The sequence below is a fragment of the Antechinus flavipes genome, chromosome 3, assembly GCF_016432865.1.
Source record: "Antechinus flavipes isolate AdamAnt ecotype Samford, QLD, Australia chromosome 3, AdamAnt_v2, whole genome shotgun sequence".
Classification (NCBI taxonomy): domain Eukaryota; kingdom Metazoa; phylum Chordata; class Mammalia; order Dasyuromorphia; family Dasyuridae; genus Antechinus; species Antechinus flavipes.
Window position 1 is genome coordinate 586,236,180 of NC_067400.1, and position 19,308 is coordinate 586,255,487.

The window sequence follows — 19,308 nt, forward strand, 5'->3', positions numbered from 1 at the left end:
CTGAGGTAGGCTTAGTTTTATTGATCTCTCATCATCTCTTTTTCAGCGGTCCTGTATTTCCTTCTCCAAGTTAGTTTCCTAGTGGATGAGGGAGTATCCCCAGTGCTGTTGCAGCTGCTCTCCTGTGCTTTGTGTGGCAGCAAAGTGCTTACAGTGGCTGCTTCATCCGGATCCTCAAGTGCCGCCTCTGGCTCTTCTTCCTCCTCCTCTTCCTCAGCGCCCGTAGCCTCTGGTTCTGGGCAAACGACAACCCAGAGCAAGTCATCCACCAAAAAGAGCAAGAAGGAAGAAAAGGAGAAAGAGAAGGAGGGTAAGAGTCACCCTCCATGTAGTTGAGAAGCTTCCTTTGTTCATGTGTTTGTCTTCAGGGTCTTGGCCTCTGTCTGCTCTGTGGATTTTGAGTTCTGGTTTATTGTGCCCTGGATACTTCAGTGCTTTTTGGCATCAGATTGAGGTTCTTAGTATCTCATTATTTCTCAAATTCAGAAGCTGTTTATCAAATTGTATCACTTCCTATGTCCCAGTTCTCCCCATCAGCAAGATTCAAAGCATGATTTTGAATTGCCTTCCAGTGACCCCTGGAGGCTCATGAGGCTGTTGGAGGTGTTGTCCTCTGGTCAGTTTGGTATGATTGGGCAAGAGCCCTGGGCTCAGAGACCAGGAGACTTCGCTTTCACTAACTCCTCATGTAACCTTGGGTTGCTTCCTTGCTTTGTGGATCTTGGGTCCAGGAGGCTTTGTACCTACTAATTTCTACTACCTTTTCCACCTTCACGATTCCATGGCTTTGTGCCTTGGTGGGGCTGCTGCTAACCAGGACCAGAACAAATGGCATATGTCCTGAGGAATCTACCTCATGAAGGCCCCTTATCATGAACATGGTCATCTTTTTTTTTATTCTATCTGGCATCAGGAGAGTTCAGATCTTAGCTCTGATCCTAATTTCTGGGGCAACCTTGACCAAGCCCCTTTGTGTCCCTGGACCTTCGTTTCTTAATTCATCAGATGAGGAGGTTGAACCAAGGTTTCTATCTACTCTAAAGGTTCCTTTCTGCTCTAAAGTCTATGATGCTACTATTTAGGTACTTGTTCAGATGTTTGACTTTTCACATCCATCTGCCCTGGTGCTGTCAGAACCTAAACTCCAGATGGGGGAAGAACTCTTTCATTAGTGTCATCACAGAACAAGGAGGGGATGCTTCTTTGGCATATTGTTATATTACTTCATGCTAGCCCCATTCTTTGGCAAATAAGCCCTTTTTTTAAGGCAGATTTTTAAATTGCTTGGTTAGTCTTATCTGGGCTTTAACAAAATTGAAATCTCAAGCTCCAAGAAGGTCCCTAACCCTTCTTGTTTTTGCCTCACTTTGCAGGTGAGTGCTCAGGCAGTCAAGAAGACCAGTTGTGCACAGCCTTGGTGAACCAATTGAACAAATTTGCTGACAAGGAGACCTTGATACAGTTCCTTCGCTGCTTCCTGCTAGAGTCTAACTCCTCCTCTGTGCGCTGGCAAGCCCACTGCCTGGCACTGCACATTTACAGGTAGGCCCCGGGTCAGGGCTTTGTTGTTCTGACCTCAGGGCTGTTTGGCTGGACTGTCTGAGAAGGATTGTGGCTCAGAACTGGATAGATCCATCATCCTGAAAAGATCAGAAGTCTTTTCTATAGTATATTCAGCTAGTGGTCATTGAGCCTCTGCCTAAGACTTATGGTGAAATGGAACAGATTTGGGCAGCGCTGATTGTCAGGAAGGTCGTTCCTCTGTGGGATCCCAACCAGCCTCTTTTTTACTTATGTATCTTGATTGTGCTTCTCTTCTCTGAAGCCAAGCAAAATCATACTAATTGGATGTAGTAGAATGAGTCAGAAAGCTTGAATTTAGGTGCCAAACCTGCCATTTAGTTACTACCTGGGGAAAGTTGGGCAAATCACTTCTGCCTAGCCTTAGTTTCCTTATCAGTAAAATGAAGGGATTGAATAAGAGTGTACTAATCTGTTTTCTAGCTTGAAAACCAGCCCTTCAAATATTTATGAATGGCTGTCATGCACCATCTTGGTGGTCCTCTTCTGGATGTCAGTTTGTTAATAACATCCTTCCTGAAATGTAGTCAGAATAAAATAAGGTATTCCAAATGCATTCTGACCAGGTCAGAATATAGGAACATTTACATCGCCCTTCATTCTGGATTCTGTACCTCTGATCTTCAGCTTAAAATCACATTGGCTTTTTTGGTTGCTCCATCATCTGCTGAATCAGACTAAACCATCCCCCAGATGTTTTTCCACATCTGGCCACATCTCTTCCATCTATTATTTCTGTAGTTGGTTTTCTGAACTCAGGCATGAGTCTTTGTACTTTTACCATTCCATTGCATATTATTAAGTACCAGCCTTTTGAGATGACAGTATTTTGGCTAATATCTTCCATTTGGGGATGTGTAAATATTTGCCAAGTATGCCATCTTGATAAAAAATGAACAGAATAGAGACAAGCACCTAGCCGAAATAGACTCTGCGGGAGACCTCTTTTCAAAATGAATCCGTTCCATTAATTCCTTGTCAATAATCTAGTAACCTATCATAAAGTCCATATCTCAGAGAATTTTCCTATGCTGTCCTGAGAAACTAATGAAATGCTTTGCTGAAACTCAGGTACACTTAGTCTCCAGGATCCCCCTGATTTACTAGTTCATGCAATAAAAAAATGAGATTAGTCTATTCTGATCTGTTCTTAATGATTCCACACTGTTTCAGTGATCACTTTCTTATTGCTGATTAAATACATTATATCTAAGGCATATTTGAAGATCTTTTAAGGAATTCTAGTAATGCTCCTTATTCATTTCAAGCCTCCCCCCCCCCCCTTTTTTTTTTTTAAGTCAGGACATTTGTTTTTCTTTAGTCAATATAGTTCCTCTGCACAATTTTTCAAAGATGAAGAGAGTTCAACAACCACATCTAGAACATCTTTAAATTCTGAGATGTGATTCGTCTGGTTCTGGGGCATAGTGGCCAGGATCCGTTGAGGGCATTCATATATTTTCTTTCCTTGGGTCTCAAATTTTTGTTATCCATTTTCATTCTATCCTTCCAAGTCTAAAGAGACTTCTCCTTGGTAAATGAAATGGAAGCAAAGCAGGAACTGAAAAGCCTTGCCTTTTTTTTTTTTTTTTTTAAGTGAGGCTGCAGTACTTCCTGTTCATCCCATCTTCTCTTGCTTCCATAAAGGCTGGTTCTCCACACCTGGAACCTTCTTTCTCCTTAGCTCCATTTGTTCAAATCCTTCTATATTTTATTGCAGTTATTTAAAACTGATATGTAGATGGCAATTGAAGGTATACTGTGTTCTCTCAATTGATACTTGTCTCATTTGAGCATCTTAACAACTCTGAGATAGGTGCTGTTATTTTCCTGATATTATAGTTAAAGAAACTGAGGCTATGAGAAATTAAGTGATTTGTCTATTTACAAAGCATGATTTGAACCTAGTTCTGTCTGACTCCAGGTCTAATACATTACCCCATATCATGCTACTTCAGGGTCTAGCCATGTGTCCTGTCTTCCATGATCAGTTCAATTTAAAATAGTCTCTTCTCCTAAGGTGCTATGTCTGTATAGCATTTCCCCCATGACACTGTACTAATTTATTAGTCTGGTTTTTGTGTGTCTTGTATCCCCTGTATCTAGCATTTTGTCTCATAGGCACTTAATAAAAGTAAGTTGAATTTCTTGTTTTTGAACCTCATAGGGAGGTAATGCCTATAGCTTCCTTTAACTCAGTAACCTATGTTGTTATTTGTCCACAGAAATTCCAACAAATCACAACAGGAACTGCTATTGGATCTGATGTGGTCCATCTGGCCTGAACTCCCAGCCTATGGCCGCAAGGCTGCCCAATTTGTAGACCTGCTTGGATATTTTTCATTGAAAACTCCACAGACTGAGAAAAAGGTAATATGACTTTTGATCTCAGGAAGACAAAATACTCCCTCAGTTCTCTTTGATCCAGGCATGGTGTTATTTTGCTCTTTTGCTAAGGACAATATATCCAGGTCCTAGAGAGGAAGCCCATATTGAAGATTCACTTTAACACATTTAGTTGTTTTTATGTTTAGTATTAAATGCTCCCAGCATTTTTTTTATATAGAAGCTATACATGACAAGCAGACACAATATGAAACTTTCCAAGCATAGGTGTATTAAACAGCAGTGGCAGATAAATTATATTAAAGTTAGTTGACTTAGAGCAAGTAGAACCATTTTCTTATCTGTTTTCAAAAAATGTATATGCATTTAGAAATGTTCTTCTACTGGTTAGATAGTTAGAATTTACTGTGCTCAGTTTTTCTGCAGGAACCAGGGATAACTTCCCAGAGAAGATTCTAGAATGCTTAGGTAATTTAGATCAAAATTGTTATTAAGACCATAAGGAATTGTATGTAGCAGGTGAAATAAGTAGGGATTAGCCCTGCTCCCCTTAGATCCCCTGGCACCAGGCCTGAGATAACCTTAGAACAACTAGGCCAACTCTGAGTGGGAAAAATGAAAAATAGTTTTCTTCCATATAGAGTTTTGGTTTGTATACTAGGATGATTTCTTAACTTGTGTTTTAGTTGAAAGAATATTCGCAGAAGGCTGTAGAGATTCTCCGAACTCAAAATCATATCCTTACCAATCATCCTAACTCCAACATCTACAAGTAAGTTTGTCTTTTTTCTTCCCTCTTGGGGGCTAAAGCACCAGTTTATCTGAAGATGTATTTGAGTTTATACCAGATATTAGGGGGGAAATAGTTGGTGAACAGAGCTTAGATAAAAGATTATAGGCCCTTATTAATTGTAGGGAGATTTCAGACAAAATGAAAATAAAATGAGACACACACACACACACACACATATGCTAATAACAGTGAGGAAAGGCATATTATGATTATCATTTGGCCTTTGAATAGGGCTCCATCATTTTCTTTATTAAACCTGAAAGATTCCTAAGGAAAGTTATATCTAGAATTATCTTTTGAAATTTCAGAACTAGCCATTTCTTCAAGGAAGGGTATGAGTTTGATTTATCAGCAGATCATTTGTGAAATGTGATGTAACTGGAAAAACCTCAGAACTTAGGGATGGTCTTGGATCATCATGAATAAAGAAATAGTTTTGAACTTAATGAGAGTTACTTCATCATCACCATAGAGTTAGATTCTGTATAAAATAGCATGAGTTCATTGTGCTTGGCTAAAGGAAAGTAAGGAAAGAAATTAAGAAACACAACCTAGAACTGTGCTGCTTTTCTTTGGAAAGGCACTATCTTCTGAATTAGTCTGGAAGTTCCTTCCTGTGACTTCCAGACTGTAGGAGAAGAAACTTCTCATTTTTCTGTATGTCTAAGTAACACGGGACTCTGAACAGGGCTGCTGATTAAAGATTTTCTCACCTCTGGACTGGTTTCTTTTCTAGTACTCTGTCTGGTTTGGTGGAGTTTGATGGTTATTACCTAGAGAGTGATCCGTGCTTGGTGTGTAACAACCCGGAGGTGCCATTCTGTGTAAGTGATGGGCTCTCATAGAGGACCCTATGATGTTTGTTGTGTTTTTTGAAAGTGATAACTGTAGAATAGGTTATTGTTGCAGTTCTGATAAGGAATTGCAAGGAGCAGACACCCAGACTGTAAAACACAGACTTGACATGATTCTTGTTCATAACTGTCCATAACTATATCTGCAAAGCTTATAGTTTCTAAAACATTTCCCTTAAAATAGCTTTATGGGTAGGTGATGCAGATATATATCCCCATTTGCAAATTAAGGAAATGGGTATTGGTGTGAAATTATTTGCCCAAGTTTACACATGGTCATTGAAAGCCTAGATTGAAAACCAGGTCTACTGTAAGTCTAGGGTTTGTTTCACTACTTCACAACACCTTAGTGAATTTGTAATCTCAAGTAGAACATACTTGTGGGCCATTTGGGAATAGCCTTAGAAGCACACTGGCTGACCCCTTATCCTCCTGATGGTCTCACATTTTTTTGTCTTAGTATATCAAGCTTTCCTCCATCAAAGTGGACACCCGCTACACCACCACTCAGCAGGTAGTGAAGCTCATTGGTAGCCATACCATCAGCAAAGTGACAGTGAAGATCGGGGACCTGAAGCGCACCAAGATGGTACGCACCATTAATCTGTACTATAACAACCGGACCGTGCAGGCCATTGTGGAGCTGAAAAACAAGTAGGTGGTTTTTGATTTGGGAAGGGGCTGGGAGATGTGGTACGTTTGAGAGACCCAAGTAAAGGTGTTGGCTTGATCACAGGGAATGTACCCTCTCTTTTTTCTGCCTTTCTGCCTGTTTTGGCCAGGGCATGAGTTCCCAGAGAGAGCATGCTCAGATTTTGAAAGAGACAGCCTCCTGTTGTCATTTGTTAAGGGCCAGTCTTCTACCAATTCCTATCCCTTGGAAGATGATTCCTCTCCTTGTTTCCTCTTGGCTTTTTATCTTTTATTGATAAATATGAATACCCAATTTGGTTTAGAATAGAATAGAAAAGGCTGGTGCGAGGAGCAACCACTTTGTTGATTTCATGGGCCATTCACCTCTCATTTCAACATTGTAGATTTTTGGTATATCCACAGGTCTTCTTCAGAATTTGCGCGATATAGCTCTCCTCAATTTCTGACTAAATGTTTCCTGTTTTATCTCATTTTATGTAACACGGTCTTGGGCACTCCTGTAATTTGAGTTTAGATTTACAGGAAGAACAAAAGAGCTGCAAGGGGAGGGTAAGATCCTATTTTTGGGAAGGGTCAGACTTAAGGCTTAGGCCCAGAGCCCAGGAAGGTCCCACGGTGTTAATGATGAGAGTGAACTAACTTGAAAAGCCTCAAAACAGAATTCCTCATTCCTCCCCAAGCCTATTCATGTAGAAAGTGTTGACTTTGTAAAGATGTGCTGCTGCTCTGCATGAGAAGCTGCTGAGAATGATGGCAGAAGGGAAGGACATAAGAAGGGAACACCCCATCACCCCTGAAGGTTATTTCTGGGGATCAGGCTGACTGAGTTTCAGTTGAGTTCTAATTCCAAAAGGCAGCATTGATAGCCTGAGGGTAGAAATCCACTGTTTTGTGTTTTTTTTTTTTTTTTTTTTTTTTGAAGCTTTTGTTCAAGGTACCTGGTGTAATTTTCTAACCTGGTGGGGAATGGGGTGGGCCTGTGGGGATGGAGGTGAAGCTGTTTATTTTTGCTCCTATTCTTGGCACTTGGCCTAGATTTTAAGGCACTTTTCTTTGCTTCTTTGCTCAAATAATGTAACTGTGACCTTCCAGAGTGAGTATCCTAATGGGGAGAGAAATAAAGTCAGTTCAGATAGCAATTAGCATCTTATTATTATGGAACTTCAGAGGGTCATTCGGTCCCAGTCATTGTATTAGATATACCTCTTGATGTTTTCCATTTTAGCATCACTTACTTTGAGTATCGAATGACTTTATATCTGTAAGTGGTCAAGTGTCATATTCCTATTGGTTTTCTTAGAAATAGTGTTGTAAATAACTACAAAGTCTGTTCTGTACACACACACCCCTTGACTATCTCTATCTTGACCTTTTTCTCTAGGGTAAAACTGTTAATAAAATGAGTGAATCAACTATCTTTTCATCCTCCCCCTTTAATTGCTTATCTTGGAATAATTACTTAAGGGCTTGTGAGGTTCTTTTCTTTGTTTTTTGCTAGCATGAGTGGTGCTCCTTTAGGAGGCTGGAGCTCTTTAACCAGAAGCTTCTGTTCCCTAGGCCAGCTCGTTGGCACAAAGCCAAGAAGGTACAGTTGACCCCAGGGCAGACCGAAGTGAAGATTGACTTGCCCCTTCCCATCGTGGCTTCTAACCTGATGATTGAGTTTGCAGACTTCTATGAAAACTACCAGGCTTCCACAGAGACTCTGCAGTGCCCTCGGTGCAGTGCTTCTGTTCCTGCCAATCCAGGGGTCTGTGGCAACTGTGGGGAGAATGTCTACCAGTGTCATAAGTGCAGGTGAGGGAGTGACCGGGGGGGGGGGGGGGGGGGGGGGGGGAGGGAGAGGGAGGGGAAGAGGGGGAGGTAAGGGGGAGGAGGGCAGTCCATGGATTTTCCCATAAGACCTGCTCTCAGATTTCATGTTGTCAGTTACTGGAGTTATGGGGACTCAGTGGGCATAGTAGAAGACTGAAATGGTACTGCATCTCAGTGGTGTCAGACTCGGTTAGAAATGAGGGCCACCAAAGGCACATAAACATCCCTGCAACTGCATATCGACTTTAGAAAAGCTCATGTTAACATTACCTGAGGTTCATTGTTCATCTCACTTGTTAAATATGCCCCAATTAAATTTTAGTCTGTTTGGGCAAGAAATGCAGCTAGTGTGATTGACACTTCTGGTGTGTTGCATCTCGATCAAATTCAAGAGTATGTCATGGATCTTCCTTATTGCTGGAGTCATCTTCACCTTCTAGCCAGTGATAACCATTGTGATGAATATTGAGTTTTGGGAAGTAAATCTGACATGATCTCTGACCTTGAAAGCATCCCTTAAACTTCTGCTGTCCCTTTGATCCAACTATCTTGGCTTCCTAGGTCCATCAACTATGATGAGAAGGATCCCTTCTTATGCAATGCTTGTGGCTTCTGTAAATATGCTCGCTTTGACTTCATGCTTTACGCCAAGCCCTGCTGTGCTGTGGATCCCATTGAGAATGAAGAAGATCGAAAGAAGGTGAGGATAGTCCCAGGCGGAGGGCAGAAATGGCATCTCTTCTTATTTTAGGTGTAGCTGTCGGGGTAAAGAATAATTAGCTTTGTGAGAGGGGGGAAAAGGGGAAAAGACTTATCAAGATTTTAAATTTAATGATTAAATAAAACAGGTCAGAAAAATGACTTTTATTTTGATTAGGATTTTGTAAGACTGACTTTCAGTAACATAAGAGAGTTCTCACATAGAGAACAACCTGAGGTTTAAAAGTGCCAAAACTCATGTCAGCAGGGGGAACACTTCTGCTTTGTGGGAAGCATGAAACGCTTGGCCTTCCCAACTTGGTTGGTTATAAAGAAAGTGTGATTGGATTTTGCCAATTGTCTTAACCTAAGGTCAGAAGGAAATCAGAATAAGAGAGCAGAAGATAGAGAAACTCACTAGTATAATTTGGAGGTGACATTTCAGGGAAATAAAGTTATAGCTAAGAATATGGTATCTGAAAATGGAGTTTACCATTCTGTAATTTCTGGATCACAAATTATAATATAATATAGGAATATAGGCTCTTGGCCAAGTATAAAGTGCACTTGATTAATATTGGTAAGACTATATTTGCCTGGAGCCTTATGTATCTAAGTGAAAAGGAAGGGACAGGAGAATATTGTCCAGGTACCTCTACCAGCTTCGGTATCACAGAGAATAGCTATGTTATGAGACAGATAATAGTGATTAGATGGAAGAAATTCATAGGGGGAAAATCATCTACGTAACCAGTAGTCAAATCCATGACCTCATGTCTATTAATAAGTGCAAAAACTGTAGGTGGCAACAGAGATGAAGTTAGACATACTAATGCAAAGAGGGAAATTTGGCCTCGGAAATATCACCGGTCCTTGGTGCAATGAGACCATAACTGAAGGGAAGTGATGGAAAGAGATCTATTCCTTGTTTGAAAGCACTAAGGTATGGTAAAAGAGGGAGATAGTAACCTTCTATATAATGGAAGAATAATTATATGAAGAGAGGCAAGACCCAGAGAGAGGAGGTCTGGTAGAAAACATTTGAATAACGATCAACACAAGCAATATTATCATTGGAAGATACTATAAACCAGAAGGCAGAAGGAAAATGAAAGCGTTTTTTATTTAAAAAAAAAAAAACAACATTTTATAAGTCTGACTTAAAGGCAAGACATTTTTGTAACTTCAGTTATCCAAACATCTATTGGAACTCTTTCAAAAATAGAGCAGGTAAAAATTTCTTGACTTTAATGATGGAATAGAAAAAAACATTTATTAAATATTTGCTGTGTGCCAACACAAGTGCTGGGGATACAGTCTTGCTCTCAAAAAGATCACGTTCTTAAATGGGGGAAAAACATATAAGGGATTCAATTTATGGTAGTTAAAAAGGGCTGATGGTGCTTAAGTTGGGTTGTGGCAGAAAAAGTGACTCAGAAGGCAAGGCCCCAAGAACCTTAAAAATGGAGGAACCAACAAATGGAAATCCTGTCTTGGATCTAATTTTTGGCAAAGAAATGAGTGTTATTGTATGTAATGATGGGAATCTTGGGAGAAAATTACCACTCTGTCTTAGAATTTGGATTAGAGAAGAAAAGGGAATTTAGGTAATCTGACATGGTGAAAGAGCAAATTTCAGAGGGTTAAAGAATAAAGCTGCACAAACCTTTCATTATGGCCTAAAATTAATAGGAGTAGTCAGTCCAAGATGGATGAAAAGTACTCAAGAATGCAATTCTGAAGATACAAAGTACCTTTGTTTCTTTTCTGTCTACCTTGTTGTTCCATGAACAAATTCATCTCTTTTGACTGGCCATTTCCTCTGACTGTCCCTCAATCCTGGAATGCTCTCCTCTCCTCTTCTCTTATTTCCTGGCTTCCTTCTAAATGCCAGCTAAAAAATCTCATCTTCTACAGGGATTTTCCAACTCTCCTAATACTAGTGTCTTCCTTCTGTTAATTATACCCTGTTTATCCTTTACTCGTTTATATATGTTTATTTGCTTCTTGTGTTTCCCATTAGATTGTTTTTGTTTTTTTTAAAATAACTTTTTATTGACAGAACTCATGCCAGGGTAATTTTTTACGACATTATCTTTTGTCCCATTAGATTGTGAGCTCTTTGAGATGAAGGATTTTCTTTTGCCTCTTTCTTTAGCCTTAGCACATAACACAGGATCTGGCACAGTTGACATTTAATGTTTATTGGTTGATTGGCAGGATGGCTTGACTAATAAACTTGGAAAATATTGTACATATAGCTTAACTGGACTGAAGCATCTGATAAAGTTTCTCATGTTATTTTAATGGAAAAGATGGAAGGGATAGTGCTTTTTGGTGAATTCAGAACTTCTTGGCTATCCAGTCCTTAATTTGTTCATGGTTTGAGGCATTCTTGTGTGGAGCATTCCCCTGGACGTCCTTAGATTGTGCTTGGTTCTAGACTATTGAACATTTTAAAAAGTGGCTCTGGACGAAGACTTTGAAGGCATGTTTCTCAGATTTGTAGATAACACAGAGCTGAGAGGGAGAGCTAACATTATTAGGACAAAATAAGAATTCAGAATTCTGAATCTTGACATACCTAGAACATTGAGCTAACTTAAATAAGTTGGAATTTAATAGAGATAAGTGTAAAGTTTTAAATAAGATATGAGTGGGTTAATGGTCTAAAAACCCTTTCTAGCTGCCATGGCTGTGGAAGCCAAGAAAGCAAATACAATTTCAGGTTTCATTCAGGTAAGGAGTGTACAGCCAAGGGAAGTGGCCCCATTATATATGCTCTGACTGGTCAGACTAGATTTATTTAGATTTCTGGGCACAGGAAGGGATGCCAGTACTCTGAAGAGTGTCCAGAGACTGATACCCAGAATGGCATAGTGTTTTGGCTTAGTTGAGGAAATGAGGGTATTTAGACTGTAGGAGAAAAATTTTAGAGGGGAAATAATAGCTGTCTATAAGTGTGTTGGAAAAACTGTTCTATGGAAAAGAGATTTGTTCTTCCTAGGCCTAGGGGTCAGAGCTTTGGGGCATTAGATAGTGATTACTAAAAAGGCAGAATTATACTTGATGTAAAGAAAAGCTTCCACCCAATCAGTGTTTTCCAAAAGCAGGTGGATTGGGGATGTAATAGGGTTCCACTCGTCACTGGAGAGCTTGTGTGTGGAAAAGTTAAACTAGTTCTAACTCAGTCTTTTGCCTCCTCTGGTTCCTAGGCTGTGACCAACATCAACACCCTCCTGGATAAAGCTGATCGAGTATATCACCAGCTAATGGGGCACAGGCCACAACTAGAAAATCTTCTTTGCAAAGTGAATGAGGCAGCGCCTGAAAAGCCCCAGGTAATGCCCAGCTAAGTTAGGGATGTTATAGGGAGGGAAGGTGCGAGAGTTGACTCATGTTAAGAGCTCATGTTAAGACATCATGTTAAGATGTGTACGTTCCTTTGGGGGAGAATGCTACTAACGTCCTTTTTTGGGTTCTAGGATGATTCAAGTAGTACTGGGGGGATCAGCTCCACATCAGCCAGTGTAAATCGCTACATCCTGCAGCTGGCTCAAGAGTACTGTGGAGACTGTAAGAACTCTTTTGACGAACTCTCCAAGATCATACAGGTATAAAAACTTGGGGGACTTGGTAACACTGATGATATTTAACCATTCCAGGAGTCTTTACTCATGAACCCAAATACTAGACCAAACCAGCTAGAAGGGTTAACTCCTGGGTACTTGCTGTTCTGGAAGATGACCTTTATGCCCGAGTTTCTGGGGTGGGGAAGGTGAGGTCTCTGCCAGAGAGTGGCAGGACATGTGTTTGGAGGTAAAGAGTTGAAGTTACATCCTGAGTGGTAAGTTTTCAGGGGGCTTCAGGGACTTTCAAGGCTGATCCCGACCTGTCCCCGATAGCTCTCACCTCCCTGGGCATCCGTTGTTTTATATTAAAAATGAGAGAGGGAAGGGAGCCATATGCAGGCAAGGTTCCTTCCAGCTCTAGTTGATCATGCTTAGAAATCAAGTGCAACAGGGGTCCCAGAGATGTTTGAGCCCAGAGCTCTTGGCATGTCAGTGCCCACTTGAAGCTGGATGTCGGAGCATCTGTGTAGTTCATGCATAATAATAGTATTTGCGTGGAGTCTTGTAGAGTTTACTTACTGTGCAGACATTCCCAAGGAGGGGCATCGAGTGAGACTAGCAGCCCACACACTACACCTTTGTCATATCTGCTTTTGTCCTGGCACCTAATGTTTTCTGTTTGCAAAATGGATCTGTGCCTGCAGAACCGATCATTTAGAAAATGTGAGTGAATTTTAAATGATCCAGATTGACAGAGAGGGAGCATAGACTACTGGATAAAGAGATGGGTTGGGATCCCGCACTGCCTGAATTCAAGTCCTGCTGTCGATCCATATTTTTTGTGTCTTGTGTCATGCAGTCTTTCCTCCTTTCCCACTTTGGTGTGAGCATTCCTGGGTTCCATCCCATAGATCTAGGCTGGTTCCCAACATGGACAAGGGCCAGATGTTTATGGGAGGGGAGGGGCCTCTAGCCAAGCATGTCTGATTGGTTTTCCACTGATGCCACGGCAGCACGGTGCCAGTTAGTGAGGCCAGCTAGGAAGCCTCTAGCATCAAAGACTCCAGGGATAAGAAATTCCAGAAAAGGGAAGCGCTGCCACACAGGAGGGGCTTGGCTTGGAGCAGACAGCTTGTTGCTCAAAATGCTGGCCTCCTGTGCCCCCCTCCCTCACCGTGGGGTTTTTTCCTAACTGCTGCTGTTTGCCCTGAACACTCTGACTGTGCCAGATAGCCTAGGACAGTCCTACCCAGCTGCAGGAGAAGGTGCACCAAGGAGGCAGAATTAAGAGACCACTCCCAGCATCAGTATGGAATCATAATAAACAGCATCCCACCACTGGAGAGACACTGGAAAGAAATGGAGCATTTTTTGAAAAGTTAGCTAATCCCTTCAAGGAAAAAAGTTTATTTACAACCTTTCTCAGGAACCGGTTACCAGGTGAGGGGAGGTTATGCCTAGAGTAGAGAGAGCCTGTCACACTAAAGATGTCTCCCCTCCCCTCCCCCCAAAACTAGACAGTTTTTTGAACTATCACAAACAGCAGCTAAGCTTTTGTAGCATCTTATAAGTGCTCCAGGCCAAGGACTGACGCCTCTGAAAGAGGAGGCCTGGCTGGAGAAAGGTTTCTTAGTTTAGATTTTGAACTTCTTTCCTCCCTTCCTCCTTCCTTCTCTCCCTCACTTCTTCTTTTCCTCCCTCCCTCCCTTCTTCCTTTCCTCCCTCCTTCCCTCTTTCCCTCTTTCCTTCCTTCCTTCCTTCTCTCTTGCCCTCCCCTCCCCGACATTGCTTTATGAATCATGTGGAAAGAGAAAAATCAGAGCAAAAGGGATAAACCACGGGAGAGATTAAAAAAAACAGAAAAAAGAAATGAACATAGCATGTGTTGGTTTACATTCAGTCCCCTTGGTTCTTTTTCTGGTTGTAGGTTGCATTTTCTGTCCAAAGTCTATTGAGTTGTCTCTCATAGTTGATCATTGCACATTCTTGCTGTTTCTGTGTACAATGTATTCCTGGTTCTGCTTGTTTCGTTCAGCATCAGTTCATGTTAATCTTTCCAGGCCTTTCTAAAATCAGCTTGTTCACCATTTTTTACAGAACAATAATATTACCTTCACATACCATAACTTATTCCTCAGTTGATGGGCATCTGTTCCTATTTTCCAATTCTTTGTCATCATGAAAAGAGCGGCTACAAACTTTTTTGAACATGAGGGTCCTTTTTTTCCCTTCTTTATGATTTCCTTGGGAAGCAGACCCAGTAATGTCACTGCTGGGTCAAAGGATATGCACATGCCCTTTGGGCATAGTTCCAAATTGCTCTCCAGAATGGTTGGATCTGTTTTCAATTCCACCAACAATGTATCAGTGTCCCAGTTTTCCCACATCCCCTCCAACATTAGTCATTATCTTTTTCTGTCATCTCAACCAATCTGAGAGGGCTGAGGTGGTATTGAGGCAACTTTTCAGCTCAGATCTTGTTTCTTCTCTCTGCTGTTACAGTGATTGACTTCTCCTTTCTTTCCTCTTCTCTTGGCTCCAGAAAGTCTTTGCTTCCCGGAAAGAGCTCCTAGAGTATGATCTGCAGCAGAGGGAGGCGGCTACCAAATCTTCCCGGACGACGGTGCAGCCCACGTTCACTGCGAGCCAGTACCGAGCCTTGTCAGTCCTAGGCTGTGGCCACACCTCCTCCACCAAGTGCTATGGGTGCGCCTCCGCAGTCACCGAGCACTGCATCACGCTGCTGCGGGCCCTGGCCACGAACCCAGCCTTGCGACACATCCTCGTCTCCCAGGGTCTTATCCGGGAGCTCTTTGATTACAATCTGCGCCGGGGGGCAGCGTCCATGCGGGAGGAAGTTCGCCAGCTCATGTGCCTCCTCACTAGGTACAACCCGACTTGTGCTTTTTCTCTTGTGTCTGCTTTGGTGAGAGCCATGCTGGCTATGCAGGAAGCATGAAGCCATAGTCCCTGCTGTCATGGAGCTCATAGATTAGAAAATTGTATGTCCTGTTGTGGGAGGAGGCTGGAAAATGTAAGACAAAAGCACTTTCCGAGGTTGGGACAAAGGAAGGGGACACTAGGAATCAGGAAAGGCTCTGTGGAGAAAATGGCATTTAAGTTAAATTGATGGGAGATAGATTTATGATGGAGATTGACAAGTGGATCAAATGCTTAGGAAAGAATAGTTAATTTATCTTTGGAGTTTGCCAGCTTTGAACAGATGTTTGGCAGACCATAGTATTCCTGGGGTCTAGTCTAGTGCCTTGTGCCTAGTAGGCAGTGACACAGGGTGTTCAGGAAGACTAGCACCTCTGTCAGGTGGGTTGCCGAGTCCTTGTCAGGTGGCTCAGCCACCTTTGGTGTCTACCTGTCACCCATCTCTCACCTGTACTGTGGCCCTGGCCATACTCTGGCAAGAGCATCTCAGGAGAAGGGCTAGATCGGGTTGAGGGTAACTGACAGGTCTCAAATCTGTTAATGAGTTAGAGGGCTGTTTGTCCCATGAGTGTGATGAAAAGTTTCCTGGTGTAACGGGCAGATGAGAATAGTTTGTTCCACTGACCATGAAGGAGGCAGAAGCAGGTGTGATGGAGCACTTAGAACTTGGTCAGACGTAAAGACGCTAAAGTCATTCCCTATATCTTGGGCCATGGCCAGTCCTCTTACTTTTGTCCTGCCACTGACCCTCCACAACGTGGGAAGAGAGAGTGAGGTTGTTAACTTTGTGCAACTCTGCTTACTTAAATCCAATGTGCTGCTGCAAGTCAAGGTATCACTCATGAGGTCATTAGCCCTCTTGAAAAGGAAGGGTAAACAACATCCAGTGGCTAGTTGATCATTTGTCGGGTGGAGTTATCAGGATGAGTCTCGAGGAGAGATTTGAAGAGGAAATACTGGAAATACTTTCCAGACGTGCACCAAAAAGGCATAGAGGCAAGGTGAAGGGAGGATGTGTGTGTGCTCTGAAAAGTACAGCCATCTTGGAGCTGGTGTAACTGGGGGGCAGTGTCCCAGAAAGGTGCCAGGATGGGTTCTTTCTTTGCACATCTTGTTGCTTCAGTTACCAAAGTTTGGGGAGGCCTCTAGCTCTTCTCTCAGGTGGGAGACTAAAACCTCTCTAGTTAGGGAAGTTAAGCTCAGTGTACCTGGACTGCCCCTAATCACAGTCAGTAGTAAGTCTAATACTTGTTTCTTGTTTTTGTTAGGGATAATCCAGAAGCAACTCAGCAGATGAATGACCTGATCATTGGCAAGGTCTCGGCGGCTCTGAAAGGCCATTGGGCCAATCCTGATCTGGTGAGGAAACTAGCCTCTCCTTGTTGCTCCTCTGTCATTGCAGGTGCCATCTTGCCTGCTTTGAAGCCCTATTCTTCTCTCCTCCCCTCTTCCCGTCTCCTCCCTCCTCCCACAATGATTTTATCATGGTTTTTGAGGAGGAAAAGGAGCCCTTTTGCTCCAGCTAATTTCCAGACTTGCCATTCCCATGCTAAGATCAGCTTTAAGGTCCTGGTCAGTGACCCAGCTGCATGCTGGCCAGAAGGCGTGCAGGTGTTTGCTCCACCTCTCTGATGTTGCTCTTGGTATCTCTGCTGTGAAAGAAAACATCAGGTAAAGAACGAATGTGGATTTTGGACAGGATACTTAAATTCAAATCTGACAGTGACATTTCTCTACTTTTCTCCACGCAAGTGGAGAAATGTGTAATGTATGTAGGCTAGCTCCTTACCTTTCTCTGCCAGGGCTATGAAGAGGCGAGCCCCTTGTAAATAAGTGGTCTTAGCTGTTATAACTCCATTATTCCTCTGGGATAACCTACCCCAACCCAGCCACAGAGGTTTTGAGTTAGAATTAAACCACCCACTGGGCCTTGAGATGCCTGTAGCCATATCTCAGTGACACCTGTCAGACACAAAAGGTCACCGGCAGACTCCTGGCTCTTCTGGACTTCTCTCTCTCCCCTTGAACTTGCAGGCCAGCAGCCTTCAATATGAAATGCTTTTATTGACTGACTCCATCTCAAAGGAGGACAGCTGCTGGGAACTTCGCTTACGTTGTGGTGAGTTCAGAAAGTTGGGGGTTGGGAACTGGCACTTTAGGAGCAGGGTTTGCAGGGCAGAGACTCTGGAGAAACCAGGTCTGGTAGGATTTGGGACATTCCCAGGACAGTGGGAGTGACCAGACCTCTTCCTCCTCCATGCCAGCTCTCAGTCTTTTCCTCATGGCCGTAAACATCAAAACACCTGTCGTCGTGGAGAACATCACCCTCATGTGCCTCCGGATCCTGCAGAAGCTGATCAAGCCTCCTGCTCCGACCAGCAAGAAAAACAAGGTATTTCACTGGCTCTTGGTGACTGCCCAGCCCACCAAAACAAGCCAAGGGGCTAAGAACCGCTCCTGGTCCCTGGACCAGACCTGTGGCTTCTTGCCGTCTTGCTGAGTCCCCCACAGGGGAAGAGAATGTTTCAGCTTTAGCCCCAGGATGGGCTGAGCTCCGGAGCCTCTGTGAGCCTTCTGCACAAACTTTCACCTTAGGTTGTTTGCCCTCTGGGGCTTTCTGAGACCCAGACTTGACCAACTAGAGCTCATCTGGGGGAATTCTTTGAAGTTCATTAGAAAGTTTAGGGGCAGCTTGGTGGTGCAGTGGATGGAGCTTCAGCCCTGGAGTGGAGAGGACCTGAGTTCAAATCTGTCCCTAGATACTCAACACTTACTAGCGGCATCACCCTGAGCAAGTCACTTAACCTCAGTTGCTCTGCCAAAAAATAGAAATATCAAAAAGGGTCAGAAGCTTTCTGTAACTGCGGCACCCTCAGATTAGGTATGGTGCAGATCAATGGAACATCTATAGGAAGCGCCTTACAAAGTTTGACTTGGTCTTGGATTCCTCCTTAGAGGAATGTGTCATTAAATCTGGAGAGACCCAGACCCTCTAGAGCTTGGGGCTGTCTGTTTAGGAGGGGAACAAGGATAGTTCGGGGTATTCTCAGGGCCACTGTACGCAAGATGGGCATTAGGATTCTGAGAGTTGGAAGGGAGAGGCTTAAAACCACCACAAGACTGGCAAGTTGGGTACTTTCCTCATAGAATTTCAGGCTTAGAAAAATACCTCTCAGGCCAAAAACATGCTCTGATGAAGCATGGGGCAGGGGCTCGCTTCTGCCTGCCTTGCCCCCAAGGCTCTGCTGACCCCCAGTCATGTATTTCGAGCTGCTTCTCACTGGATAGGGCAACACCATCTTCCTACATGGGCCCCCTTCTCTTCTCTGCCCCTGCCTCAGTACCATCTGGCTAGACTTGTAGCGGCCTGCTCCATCCCAGTCTGATAAACTCCAGTGATTCCCTGTTGCCTCCAGCAACAAATACAGAATTCTCTCTGGCATTTAGAACCCTTTCTACTTGCCCTCTTCTGACCTTTCCGGTCTTAATGCTTTTCTTCCCTCCATGTACTCCTTGGTGGGGAGAAAGGGAAGGAATAAGCATTGACAGTGTCTCCTACATACCAGGCACTGTGCTAAGTGCTTTACAGGTACCATCTCGTTTGATCCTCACAACAATCCTGGGAGGTGGGTACTCTTAATGGCCCCATTTTACAGTTTGAGGAAACTGAGGCAGACAGAGGTGCCACAGCTAGTAAGTGCCTGAGGCCAGATTTGACTCAAGGCAGGCCCAGCCATCTGTCCACTGCGCCACTGCCTTGACACTGGCCTTTTTGCCACCCAGAGATGTTTTCCTTGTCCCCTACTTAGAATGCTTTTCTTCCTCTGCCAGAATCTCACCTTGTACAAGAAATCCTTCTCACTCTCTTAGTGCTAGTTAGTACCTTTCCTCTGAGAATACTCAGTGAGGCAGCAAAGTGGTGCTATGGGAAGAGCACTGGGTCGGTACTCAGGAAGACTCCCTTGCCTGCCTCACTTTCTTTTCTTGTAAAATGAGTGTTATTGTAGCACCTATCTCCCAGGATTATTGTGAAATAATAATTGTAAAGTACTCC

General features: G+C 43.1%; 1 protein-coding gene across 1 annotated transcript in view; it reads left to right on the forward strand.

Annotated features, from left to right (window-relative positions):
- The window catches only part of UBR4 (ubiquitin protein ligase E3 component n-recognin 4), a 144,832-nt gene that overhangs the window by 81,955 nt on the left and 43,569 nt on the right, over window positions 1-19,308 (forward strand). The window contains exons 69-82 of the mRNA XM_051988364.1: window positions 47-310; window positions 1,374-1,542; window positions 3,807-3,951; window positions 4,614-4,699; window positions 5,457-5,544; window positions 6,035-6,228; window positions 7,786-8,025; window positions 8,605-8,743; window positions 11,958-12,083; window positions 12,228-12,356; window positions 14,857-15,200; window positions 16,523-16,613; window positions 17,289-17,373; window positions 17,519-17,646. Coding sequence (XP_051844324.1) covers window positions 47-310; window positions 1,374-1,542; window positions 3,807-3,951; window positions 4,614-4,699; window positions 5,457-5,544; window positions 6,035-6,228; window positions 7,786-8,025; window positions 8,605-8,743; window positions 11,958-12,083; window positions 12,228-12,356; window positions 14,857-15,200; window positions 16,523-16,613; window positions 17,289-17,373; window positions 17,519-17,646 — 2,228 coding nt within the window. The remainder of the gene's footprint in view (window positions 1-46; window positions 311-1,373; window positions 1,543-3,806; window positions 3,952-4,613; window positions 4,700-5,456; window positions 5,545-6,034; window positions 6,229-7,785; window positions 8,026-8,604; window positions 8,744-11,957; window positions 12,084-12,227; window positions 12,357-14,856; window positions 15,201-16,522; window positions 16,614-17,288; window positions 17,374-17,518; window positions 17,647-19,308) is intronic.